Source organism: Chrysochloris asiatica, unplaced genomic scaffold, assembly GCF_000296735.1.
Source record: "Chrysochloris asiatica unplaced genomic scaffold, ChrAsi1.0 scaffold00004, whole genome shotgun sequence".
NCBI lineage: Eukaryota > Metazoa > Chordata > Mammalia > Afrosoricida > Chrysochloridae > Chrysochloris > Chrysochloris asiatica.
Genome location: NW_006408522.1, coordinates 2,491,235 through 2,504,501, shown reverse-complemented (window position 1 = coordinate 2,504,501; position 13,267 = coordinate 2,491,235). Strand labels below are relative to the sequence as shown.

At 45.1% G+C, this 13,267-nt stretch overlaps 1 protein-coding gene across 1 annotated transcript in view; it reads right to left on the bottom strand.

The window, feature by feature from the left end:
- Positions 1–13,267, bottom strand: part of MEGF11 (multiple EGF-like-domains 11) — a 331,130-nt gene that overhangs the window by 265,221 nt on the left and 52,642 nt on the right. Inside the window, exon 4 of the mRNA XM_006831516.1 lies at positions 5,412–5,504. Coding sequence (XP_006831579.1) covers positions 5,412–5,504 — 93 coding nt within the window. The remainder of the gene's footprint in view (positions 1–5,411; positions 5,505–13,267) is intronic.

The following is a 13,267-nucleotide window of genomic DNA, read 5'->3' as shown; positions in this document are numbered from 1 at the left end:
TTGTTGTTAAGTGCTGTAGAATCAGTTCCGACTTATAAGGACCCTGTACAGAGTTTCCAAGGAGCCCTACTGGGTCTGGGTAAGAGAAGATGAGAGAAGATAATTGATAGCATAATATGATACAGCTATGAATGTTAGCAGAGTTAACTATAATTGTAAAAACTGAAACTCTAGCATGAGTTTAAACTCAACCATCTCAGATGCAGAAAGGGAGATCTCACTACCACCAAAGAAGATCCAGGAGTGGAGTGCATCCTTTGGACCCTGAGATTCCTGCACATTGAACCTCCTAGACCCAGGGACCGAAAGATGTGACACTGAAGGAGTGGCAGAGGAGCAGCAGAAGCCGAACCAAGAACCAGATCACAAGACAGAGCAGTGGGCCTCCCAATCCATGAAGCATGTAAAAAGCTGAGTGACTTTGGGTAGGAAACTTGCTTGTAGAGTTGGGAAGCTAAGTTTGCTGACCCACTGAGCTACAGCTGAATGCCTTTAGGCTGAGGCTTATGGTGGAGTGGTGTGTCCTGTGGGCAATGATCAGAAGCTGACTGGAACTGTGCCCTGATGCTGTATTGCCACCTGTTAACTTCTCTAATAAACCTCATAATTGTGAGGCTGGTATCTGAGTCCTGTGTGGCCATTGCAGTGGATTATGGAACCCAGGATGAGCAGAGAGTACTGTAGGAGGAATGGTTTGTTAGCACACATTCTTGAAGTCATACATTGCTATGGTGCTAGAAGCTCTGCAAGCGGTATTTCAAATACTAAGAGGGCTACCCATAGTAGAAAGGTTTCAATAGAGCTTCTGGACTAGGAAGACAGACCTTGCAAACCACTTCTGAAAATGAGCCGATGAAAACCCTAGAGATCACAATAGAATACTATCTGAGGCAGTACTAGAACACGAGCCCCTAGGTTAAAAGGCTCTTAAAATTCACAGTGGCTGCAAAAATGGACTCAAGCACACCAATGATTGTGAAAAGGGTGTTTCCTGGGCAACGCTTCCTTCTGCCGTGCACGGAGTCAACATGAGTCAGAGCCAACTCAATGGCAAACAGCAACAACAATTCTTAAACCACAGTGTTGTTGTGAAGATTAAATGAGATGATATGTATTAAAGAGCCTAGTGCCTCATCATCTCCATTATTATGTTCGTTGCAGGTCAGACCAAGTGAGCACTTGGACAATCAGATCTGGAATTGAAAGCATAAGCGGAAGAAAGACCACTCGGAGGGAACGAAACCAGATAGGAAAAGCTGTCCAGAACAAATCATGTGAGGAACTAAGGAGCTGGGATAAGAAAAACTTGGGGAAGAAGGAAAGCAGTTTTCTAATACTTGAAGATAGCTTAAGGTCTGACCTATGGGAGAGGTCTCTGTTTTTTGTGTGTGGCCCCAGTGGTTATTGTAAACTACTCTAGATGATCATCTTCATACAGATAATCTCTTTCCTTGTCCAATGAGCTCTTTGGGAGAGACTGTAGACATAGAAAGGAGGTAATTGATCATTCTGCCCCGGCCTGTATCATGAGTGGGGATCCATTGGTAGAAGATAATGATAGATTGCCAATCAACAGAAGGGAAAGCGTACTACCCATCAGAGAGGGTTGTCTAATAGCCCTGAGTGCTTCCATAAGATGCAGTAAACTCTGTCACTGGAGGTTGAAAAGCTGCTGGCAGGGCACCAACCACTCAGTGTTCTGAATCATCTTGAAAGCAAGTCTATGAAATTCCTTAATTCAATGGGGCTGTCCCTCAAAACAGAGTTGGATCCCATCTTTTAACACTTCCTTTGGGTTTCGTGGTACGTGCTTTGAATAGACCCAAGGGTGATGACTCTTCAAACAATGAGAATGTATTTCATTTGAAGAAATGAGTCGGTTACTTTGTACCAAGTCTGGTGACTGAATTGGGTGATGCAATCAGGCAGCTTGGTTTTGTACTGTACAGTAACAAAGCTATTTTCCTATATGCTTGGTCAATTCGCTCTGGAAGCAAGAACTACTCTAATCTGTCTAGTCCTGATCATTAAATGCCACCTTCGTTTGACCTCTATCACTAGACTAGAAACCCCGAGAAGATAACTACTATATCTGAAAGATTCTCCACGTCTCACTCTACTGGCCAGCACAGTTCTAAACATACAGTAAGCACTAAACAAACTTGCACTTCCTTGTGATTTCTATTCCCTCAAGACTCCAGGACTTGAGCAATAGTTCAAACTTCAGCAGTCTGCCCTCAGCATTATAATAAACAGCAGCAAATAGGATTCAGTTAATTTGGTTAGAGATTTGTTCATCAAAGAGACATTACAACAAAAACAAATGCTGGAGGGGTTATAGGGAGATTAGAACTCTTACACACAGCTGGTAGAATTATGAAATGCTATAACCATTATGGAAAACAATATGGCACTTCCTTCAAAAGCTAGAAATAGAAATTGTCAAGTGCCATCAAGTCAGTTCTGACACATAGTGACCTTGTATAGAGTTTCCAAGGAGTGGTCTTGTGATTCAAATCAACCTTACAGCCCAGTGCATTAACCCACAGTAACACATCAGGACTCCAGAAATATGACCAAGTGGTTCAAACCAACCTTGCAATCCAGCGCATTAACCCACAGCACCACACAACTCCAGAAATCTGACCAAGAAATTCCACTCCTGGGTATATATCCTATTGTTATTGTTAAGTGCTGTTGAGTTGGCAAGAGAAATAAAGGCTGTGACATGAATACACATACACACATTCATGTTTATTGCAGCATCACTCATAGCAGAAAAAAGATGGAAACAATCTAAATGTCCGTCAAAGAACCTATGTATATACAAACTGTCATACACCCATGCAATGTAATATTACATCTAAGAACACATCAACATACAATTATCAATTAAATACAAATATGATAACACCACAATGTCCAATATTAGCTTACATGAAGAAGCAAGGGTTATTGTTGTCGGGTGCCATTGAGTCAGTATTGACTCATAGCGACCCTATGCACAGCAGAACCACACCAGGACTCCAGATATAGACATATTTAAAGTAAAGACTGAAAATAGGAAGCCAGAGATATCAACTTATAGTAAAGTTAACTACAAAGCAAATAGAATAGTGTAGATACAGAATTTCCAAATGGCAAGGAAGTCAAGTTGATTTCAAGATAAAATAAACTGAGCACAATTAAGTGTTCCAGAATACTCATTCTCCACAATATTGTCCATAACGTGTCATAATCCACACACTCAAAAGCCTCTGCATAGCCAATAAAGCACAGGTAAACATCTTTCTGGTAGTCTCTATTACCACCCAATCAATTCATACCTGTCAATAATTACACTGAATGTAAATGGATTAAAATGTACCATTCAAGGGACAGAGAGCAGCAGAATAGATAAAAAAAAACAGGATCCTTCAACATGCTATCCACAAGAAACACCTCAAAAAGAGAAAAACAGCCTAAATATCCGTCAGCAGGAGAATGGTTAAACAAAGTTGCTACATATACACAAGAAAATACTGTGCAATGTTGAAGAATAATGATGAATCTGCAAAACACCCTACAACATGGATTTAGCTGAAGGATATAATGCTGAGTGAAATCCATCAATCACAAAAGGACAAATATTGTAAGAGACCAGTTGTAAAAAGTTAAGAAAAGGTTTTCTAGGTAAAAGAAAATCTATGAAGGTCATAGGGGTAGGGAAGGAAAATTATTCACAGTCTAGAAGGTTAGACACAAGTTAAACATGGATGATGGGGCAGGCAATACACAACAAGAGGGAAGTTGGTAGAGGAAAGATGAAGGTAGTGGGGGACACAGGGAGGAATGCAAGAGTTAAAGTGAATAGAGGTAAATACTGTTAACCGATGGTACATGGAGGGGATTGCAATCATTGTAATGAAGCAAAGTATAGATTTGTTGAATGTAACATTGTTATCTGTTCTGTAAATCTTCACTCAATTTCTAATAAAATGTTTTTTAAAAATCATTTTTAACAAAGTTTTATAAATCGGCAAGAGGGAAAAAGTCCTTAAACATTTAACCCATGTTTTCTGGATGGAGTTCAAGTCCACAGAAAGTTGTGTTTAACACAGACCTTTACCTCACATGTACCTCAGGTTTATTTTTGTTGACTGAAGAAGTCTCTACACCTTTTTTTCAGCTGTTATCTACCTCAAAGGAGTGTGACAGATGGAGGCAGAAGCCCACCGTGGCTCCTGGTGGTTCCAATGCATTGAAGAGAATCTTTAGGACACGGATTGTGGGCTCTCTGTGCCAAGATAACCACCCAGGCTAAAATCAAAACCACACAGCCCATGGACTGGCTTGGCCAATACATCCTCCTGCTCTGAGTAGACAGAGAGGATCTAGTCAAGGCCTTTGGGGAAAAGATGTCACTAGGCATTTCCACCCAGCTGAGAGAGTGGGAAAGAGCAAAAGCACTACCTTGGGCTGCTGTGAACTCAACAGCCTCCTCTTCAAATTGTCATGAGCACTGTAGTCAGTGTGGAATAGGAAACAGAGAAGTGGCTCCTACAGATGTATAAATAATGCATCCGTTTTCCGCTCAAGTCACCATAGAAAGAATGTTTACCAGTTCAAAGTGAGAAGAAATTTGAGCTTCAATACTAACCAAAACCTCCTCGAAATGCAACAAGATCACGGTATCACCCAACCACAGATTGTAAAGTGTGCCAATAGAAGGAGGGTAACCTGTGAGTGTTTGGAGAAAGGGAACCAGTGAGGAAAGCTGTGCCTTCAGCTAGGCTGTTGGCATCGAAATCTCCAGAGCAGCAGACCTTACCATAAAGATGATGCTCCAAGCTGACAAGCCTACTATGGCAACTCCAAGGGTACCCACCTAGACTGGCATTCCAGGAGAATGTACTCAGCAGGAGGCCTTCCATGGAGAAGGCAAATTATCTCCCGACAGAGATGCAGGAACACAATGACCCACCCGAATAAGTGTCCTGTTCTCCGACCACTGGGGACACAGAGGCATCTCAGTGTCCACTGGTCTCAGAAACCAGTCATCTCTGAGTCTCTGTTAGTACCAAAACTAAGCCTCTGGACCAGCAAAACCAAAAACCAGGCCTAATCTATATGACCTCCTGGGTCTGCACCCTTGGGCAGCATCTCCATTTCATTTCAACCCTCAGAGACCATATCCAGAGGTGCTTCATCAAAAATTAGAGTTCTACAGATGACCCCACAATTTCCTACACACACAACACACCATGGTCCTCATGGGCTCCCAAAGTTTCCTCAATTAGGTCCACAGGCACTGAAGCAGCCATTGTGTCTCACCCCAGCCCAACATCCAAGAACTCAGAGCATGCACATCCATAGCCCCCTCCCACATTAGAGCCAGAGGACTACGTGACCCCTGCAGCCCCTAGACTCACCGCTGGAACAGTCAGGACCTCCCCATCCGGGCTCGCAGTGGCAGGTGTCAGGGGAAACACAGCGACCGTGAACACACTCTTCTGTACACAGGGCTGCAGGGGACAGGAAGGCAGGAAGAAACAAACAGTGAAAACCAACCATCAGGACAAGGTGCACAAACCACTCGGGAACAACTTGGTGCCCAGGAATGTTTTGAAAGCATCGATGACTTTGGGGAGAAATCAAGCTACTTCTGACTGAATCATTTGATTAACTTCAAAATGGATCTGAGAAGTATGTGTTCCATCCTGGTCTCGTTGCCTAAAATCACACTCAAGCTCAAGATACAGTAGTCCTGGTGGCTTTTCAGGACTATTTCCCCTATTGTTTGATACTTGGAGGCCCTCTACAAACTCCATCCTTTAACCCCATGGTCTTCTCCTCTTTCCCAATCTGCTTAGGAAATGACCAGTCTCTTCCATCTTTGACTCACACTACTGTCTTTCTGAAAATGCCCTGAAATTTATCAGACTGCCTGGAAGGACCAAGGTCCTCTCACCTTCCCCCACCTTTCTCCTCTCCTTCCCAAATGTCCCTGCTTTGAGGCTCTCAAATGTCAGCAAATCTGCAAAGTACACAAATGCTGGGGGGGTGGAGGTAGGGGTGGAAGCAACAGCTAATTATAAGAAAGTAATTAAGAGAGACATCCATGATGATGATAATTGTAATTAGAAAGTGCCTGGCAATTTCTTATCACGCAGTCAAATGCTACAGTCTCCCAGGTCGGGAGGCAACAGTAGCAAAGTTCCCGTCAACTATTCCAAGGCTGGGGAGGCTTATTGGCAGCAGTTTATGAAGGGAGATTGTTTCTCTCGCCTCTTTGACAGAATCCGCACTTTCTCAAGGTCACCCTTTGCTCCTGTGAAATCTGTCCCACCATCTAATCCATCAGTGGAGGATTACAGAAAACCTTCTTTCGCCACCCCCACCAATTTTGAAAGCTTGGGAAATCAGCAACTACCATCAACCCTGTCAATTCTTTTTCAGAAGAGATCTAGATGTAACTATCTTTTTCTAAAAGCAACTACAGACCTTCTCTTTGCCCAGAGCTGGCCCGGGCTGACGAGTAGGTAGCCCCTTATAGTACATTTTAAAGGACTACCACTGGCCTCCAAACACTCACCCCACTGCCACAATAGCTGGACACTGCCTGAATGCCCATTACAAGGTAATGTTAGGTTAATAACCAAAACCCATTACCATCAAATTGATTCCAACTCATAGTGACCCACGAGTTACAGAGCGGAACTGCTCCATGGGGTTTTCTTGGCTGTCATCTTAACAGGACCAGACTGCCAGATCTTCCTCCCATGGTTCTGCTGGGAGGGTTCAAGCCACCAGCCTTTAGCTTGGTAGCTGTAGTAAGGCCCTCTTTTATATTGGCAGGGTCCTCCCCCACATAACCTGAAGCTGACACTGAAGTTATTGACTCAGCTTTGGCCAGGCCAGAGCCAGTCCCATGCAAGGCAGACCCCAGAAAAGCCATTTCAGGTACTCCCATGGCTGATGGTCTGGAATCAACCTGCTCTCTCCAAGTCTGGAGAGAGCCCTGGGGCCTGGGCACTTCTCATGTCTACAAGTGATTTTCGGGGAGGTTTCTGGTTTGTGCTGAAGACTTCAGCAGCAACCCAGTGAGCAAGTGGGGAACCAGGCTGTCTGCTGCCAGATGGACACTCCTGCTTCTCCCCTCCTCCTACTGGACCTTCCAAATACCCTCAAATAGATCACTGTCTTCCAATACACACTGGACACTAGGTGTCCAACCCCTGGCCCTTGATCAGGGGCCAGCCCCTCAGCCTAGCCTTGGCCTTTGCTACTCCCCCATGCCCACTCCATAGAGACTGAGGTCCCAGCATGCTCCCCAACTGGGCTGTACGTGTTACAGCCAACCCTTCTCGTCACCTTGTCAGATGAGCTCACTGACTCCCAGGAGGCAGTCTGACTGAAGTGAATAAGACCTTGACCCCTGGGGTTTCTGCTGAGGGCAGTACATCAGGAACCAGCCAAATATCAAAGTTAAAAGAGACCTCAGAGAACATTGAGACCAACTGTCTCATTTTATATCTAGAGAAACTGAGGCCTGAGTGTTGGACACTTAAGTGTGTGACCTCTTAGCCAGTGAGGAAGGGCCATGTAGACAGAAGCCTATAAGGTGGGGGAGGGGAGCGGTGCCTACAACAGTGAGACCTTCGTGAATCACCCCAGGCTGCCCATACAGACTGGGGTGAAAGCTGTTTCAGTACACTGAGTGCCTTACAGGGCTGGGAAGATGGCCCAGGGTAGCTCCAAGGAGGAGGGAGGGAAGTCTGAGAAAGAAGACCACCCAGAATGTCACCCAACCCTACCATCTCTCTGGTTCTCTGACCCCAGAGACCTGAACCAGTGGCCTCCCTCCTACTGGGAAGGAGGGACCTCAGATGCTGTGAACAAGCCCCACACTGGTTCCTCTCCTGGTCCTTTCCCAAAGTCCCAGGACCTGGAAGGCAGTCTGTCAAATATCTTCCCCAGACTGCAGACACAAATAAATCTCCAGACTGTAGACAAAGATGCCCCCCACAAACTGCAGACATAGATCCCCCAGGCGATAGATATAGATCCCTGCCTCCAGACTGTAGACACAGACCACAGACTACAGACACAGACCCCGGGCTGAAGACACAAACATCCAGACTGTAGACAAAGATGCCTCCCACAAACTGCAGACACAGACCCTCGCCCCAGACTACAGCCATAGACCCCTCCAGGCAATAGATATAGATCCCTGCCCCCAGACTGTAGATATAGACCACAGACTACAGACACAGACCCTGGGCTACAGACATAAGACTCCAGAGAGTAGACACAGACCCCGGGCTGCAGACATAAGACTCCAGACAGTAGACACAGACCCCAGACTACAGACACAGACCCCAGACTAGACATAGACCCCACACTGCAGGCATAAACCACAGACTACAGAAAAAGACACCAGACTGCAGACACAGACCCCAGACTGCAGACACAGACCCCAGAGTATAGACAAAAACTCCCCACAGACTGCAGACATATAACCTGGCTCATCCTTGTACCCAGTACACTGGTCTCAGTGACCCTACAAGCAAAGGGCAGCCACCCCACAAATCCTGGGCTTGATTCCAGGGGAGCTGTAGGTGATCCCTCCTCATTGTCCCCCTTCCCTTCTCACCTTCCTGGTATTATGCCTGGGTTATCTGCTTGTCAAAACCTCAATCTATTCATATTTCATAGGTGCTGTTTAGATAGCGTTGTTTGAGGCATGAAATATTGATAGCAAAACCAGAGACTTAGATGGCCGTATTTGGCAATCAGGCCACTGTGTGTTTGTGTACCTGGTGTAGACAGGACTGGGCACCAGGATGTCCTGAGAAGGGTTGAAAGTGAGAGGGGTCATGCCCTGACTGGCCCTCCCTGGTAGCTGGTTTCTACCCCAGGCCATAGGGAGGTCCAGCAGCAGGCAGCCCGTCTGGAGGGCTAGGATGCTCACATACCAGGACTTAGTTAGGGTTTTGCCACCCAGGCCTCCCCTTCTCTGCCCCCTACACTAAAGGTGGGCATTTGGTCCAGCCCCTCTCTCCACTTCTGCGTTGTTTGAGGCCTGCCCATTTGTTGTCACAGACAGGGAATCAGAGACATCCCTTCTCCAGGCCCCCCTGAAGAATCTGAACAATGCCCTTCAGAGTGCCCCCATCTCCGCCAACCATCCTGCCTCATCTTCTAACATCCTGGAGTGTTAGAAGCATTACCAGCAAGACGTTTTGGTTGCTCCTCATCCAGAGCAAAGAAGAGTGAAGAAAATTAAAGATTTAAGGAAGCAACAAGTCTAAAGGACAAACAGACCACACGAACCAGACTCAACCAGCCTGAGACCAGAAGAACTAGATGGTGCCCGACCACCACTACCGACAGCCTTATAGGAATACAATAGAAGGTGCTAGACAGAGGGAGAGGGGGAATAAAATATACAACAGAATCCAAAATAATAAATAAAATAAAAAAAAACAGCAGACATACTAGTCTGATCAAGACTGGTGGAGGCCCCGAGACTGAGGCCCTTAGACAGTCTTCAAGCCTGGAACTGAACCCACCCCAGGTTCCCCACTCAGCCAAACAATAAGAAGGCCTGTAAAAAGTGAACGATAATACCCTCTGTACAATTTCATGAGACCAACAGGGCAACACCTGCCCCAAAGCAAAGCTCAGAAGGCAGGAAGGGGCAGGAAAGAAGGACCAATGGGAACTGGAAACCCAGGGAGGAAGCTAGAAGAGTACTCTAACACTGTAGGGATTGGAACCAATGTCACAAAACAAAATGTGTATCAATTGTCGAATAGAAAATGAATTTGCTCTATACATTTCATCCAAACTACTATGAAAAAAGTGGTGGGGGGAGGGGGAGGGAGGGAGAGAGGAAGGAGGGAAGACATGCTCAGTTGACAGGCCATTCTGTCCCAGACAGAGTAGGGACCAAGGAGTGCAACTGACAAGGAGCAGATCTAACCCAAGGTAAGACTTTCTAACACTGAATGGGTCAACATCAGGACTTCTTGCAAAGGAGAGAGGACCTACAAATGCTGTAGGATGGGTGTGGGCAAACCACAGCCCACAAGACAGCTGCTTATTTTATAAATAGTGTTGTTAAAACACAGTCATGCCTAGTTGTCTTATATATTGTTTATGGATGCTTTTGTACTATAATGACATAATTGAGTAGTTACAACAGAAATCGATGATGATTTTTAAGTGCCATCGAATGCAGTCGAGTTGGTTCTGGCCCATAGCGACCCTGTATAGGATTTCCAAGGAGCAGCTGGTGAGCTTGAACCACCGACCTTACAGTTCAAACGACTCTGCTGTCTGATGCATTAGCCCACAGCGCCGTACCAGGATTCCACGACGGTATCAAAGCCTACAATAAGGAGTCCTGCTGATGCAACGGATAAGCACTTGGCTGTTAACTCAAAGGAGGGTGGTTCAAACCCACTTAGCTTCTACATGAAAGACCTGGTTATCTGCGTCTATAAAGACTGCAGCCAAGAAAACCCCAGGGAGCAATTCAACTCTGTCATACTATGCGTCTAAACTGATTCAATAATACCCAACACCACCTAAAATATTTTTCATATTATATTATTTATATCCTGATGTAGCGCACTCTTGCTTTTGTGGGAAACTGGGCTATGGGGTTCCTTCCTCCCCTGACTACTCAGTCCCAGAATGAACAGACCATAAAATAAGGCTAAGAAATACTGAAAAATGCCATTTGGAGTCTTGGTGTGGTGCTATAGGATAAGCACTGTACTGTTAACTGCAATAGGTAGGCAGTTCAAACCCACCAGATGCTCCTTGGAAACCCTTTACAGAGTCTCTATAAGTCAGAACTGAATCAATGGCACTGAACAACAAAAAGTGCCACTTAGGGTCCATCCAAACAAAAAACAGCCATCAGCCTGGGAAGCATATCCTTGTAGCAGCCATACACACCGACACTGCACTTTCTTTTAGCTCTTTCCTCTTAGGGGCCCAGGACAAGGATTATGGATGATTCAGTGAACACTTGTGTTGAAATCAATGGTCTTGTTCCAGTAGATATTAGTAACTGTGTGGAGTGAAAAAGAGGCCAAATGATAAGACTTTTTCTCTTTGGCAGGAATTGTGTGCAGTGGGTTAAATATTGAGCTGCTAACAAAAAAGGTGGCAGTTCAAACCCACCAGCCATTGTGGAGGGGAAAGATGAGGTAGTCTACTTCTGTAAAAATGTATAGCCTCAGAAACCCTACAGACAGTTCTACTCTCTCCTGCAGGGTTACTACGAGTCAGAATGGCCATGGGCTTGACTTGATTTTGGTGCTAGGCACTGTTATCTCCATTTCCCATCGACTCTCTACATCTCTCTGCGGCAGATATTCTGAGAGCCCATCTGCAGCTACTGCGCGTAGTTAATTCCAACTCACAGCAACCCTGTATAGGGTTTCTGAGGCAGTAAGATTTTTACCAGAGCAGAAAGCCTCATCTGTCTCCCACGGCGCAGCTAGTGGATTTGAACAGCCTAGTTTGTGGTTAGCAGCTCAATGCATAACCCACTACTCTACCAAGATTCCTTTCTGAACCCACTTACTGTTGGGAAAGTAAATCATAAAAAGGGTTAAGTAGCTTGTGCAAATTCACTAGCTAGCTCTGGGTTTCTCAACCTTTTTTTCCCTTTTTAGGCATTTTTTTCTTACTTACCCTTCTCCCATGAAATTCTAATATCAGATAGTCTTATACCTATCTGATATTATATACTATCAGATACACATAGATGAACTATATGCATACCTGTGTTTACTAGATTAGTAGAGCAAGAGCCAGTGTTACCCCCGAGGATGCATGTACTAGATGTTCTCCATTTGTTCCTCCAGATGGACTTACGCTCCTTTTCCACCCCACTCTCTGTGCTGAGAAACTGACCTCCATAGACGGCATTAATGCTTTGACTTCCAGCTTCTGGATGAGCATGAGATGGGCCAGGCAGGGCTATGGCTGGAAGTGATGATGCTTCTCCACCAAGGTGGCTGGACCTCTTGGGTGGCCCATCCTACCAGCTAAAGGTTTCTTCAAGTCTTGGGATGAGAGTGGCAATTCGTTGCTAGTCAAGGGAGAAGAATCTCTTACTGGTTTCCCTTATCTCTTCTCACGCCTCTCTAAATCACCATTTTATTAAGCTCTCTTCACTTCTCCTCTTCCATATACCATCTGTTTCTTGTAGAGACTGTAACTGATACAGTGGTCAAGGTTTGAACCCATATCTATGTACTAATAAAAGACCTGCTCTTAATCGCATGTTACACCATCACCCAGATCACAAGTTGGCTTAGGTAAGTTCTAGTTCTAGATCTCTCACTGGTTTGCTAAGAGAACTTATTCAAGTCCCTTTCCTTTTCTGGACTAAGTTTCTCTGTGACATGTTGGAGTTCAATGACATGATCTAAATGTTTTTTCCAGTTCTGGAGTCTATAGTTCCACTGCAGCCACTATTGACTTTCTGGCTGACTGATTCAAGCCAAGCTTGAGAAAAATCAGGTCTACAAATTCAGGCACAGAGAACAAACATAGACAGGAGAACTAATGTGCTCTGAAGTGCAGATGGGAGGCCAGGGCATCAGACCTTAAGTGAGCTGGCATCAATAGTCAAGTGTCCAGGGCCACAGCCTTAGCCTGGAGCAAAAGTGTCTGAGTCAGTCTTAGAGTCTCTTCTGCAAAGTAGCTGCTGAGACCCACTGCCCCTGCCCTGACCAAAGCCTATTGTCCCTCTTTCATGGTGGGAATTCTGAATCGATTCTTGATTTTATTAGCATTCCACCTAAGACGACCCAGAAGTCCCAGAAGTGTTTGTGGTAATAAATTTGCCTGGCGGTTTGCAAATGGTCTTACTAGTTAATGAAACTATAAAAATTACTTACATGAAAAGGTCAAGATAAATAAAGACAAGTTCCATGCTCCCTGGCTAGCTAGCCTAGCATCTAGCTAGAACAAAAGAAGGTTTGGGGTCAGCAAGGGGAGGTAATGGCCTTCTAGAATTCATTGGCATATGGTTTCCAGAGCTTCCCCTGAAGCCAGTATCCACAGTGTCCCAGGCACAGTGATCAGTTCACCATTAGCATTCTAGGCAGGAGTCTCAGATCAAGTTGGGATTTGATTCAGCTTGGAAAGAGAATGACCTACATTGGAATGGGCCCAAATGCCAATGTTGAGGTGATTCTGCCATGCCCAAGGTCACGGCGTGTGTGTGTGTGTGTGTATATATATATATATATATATA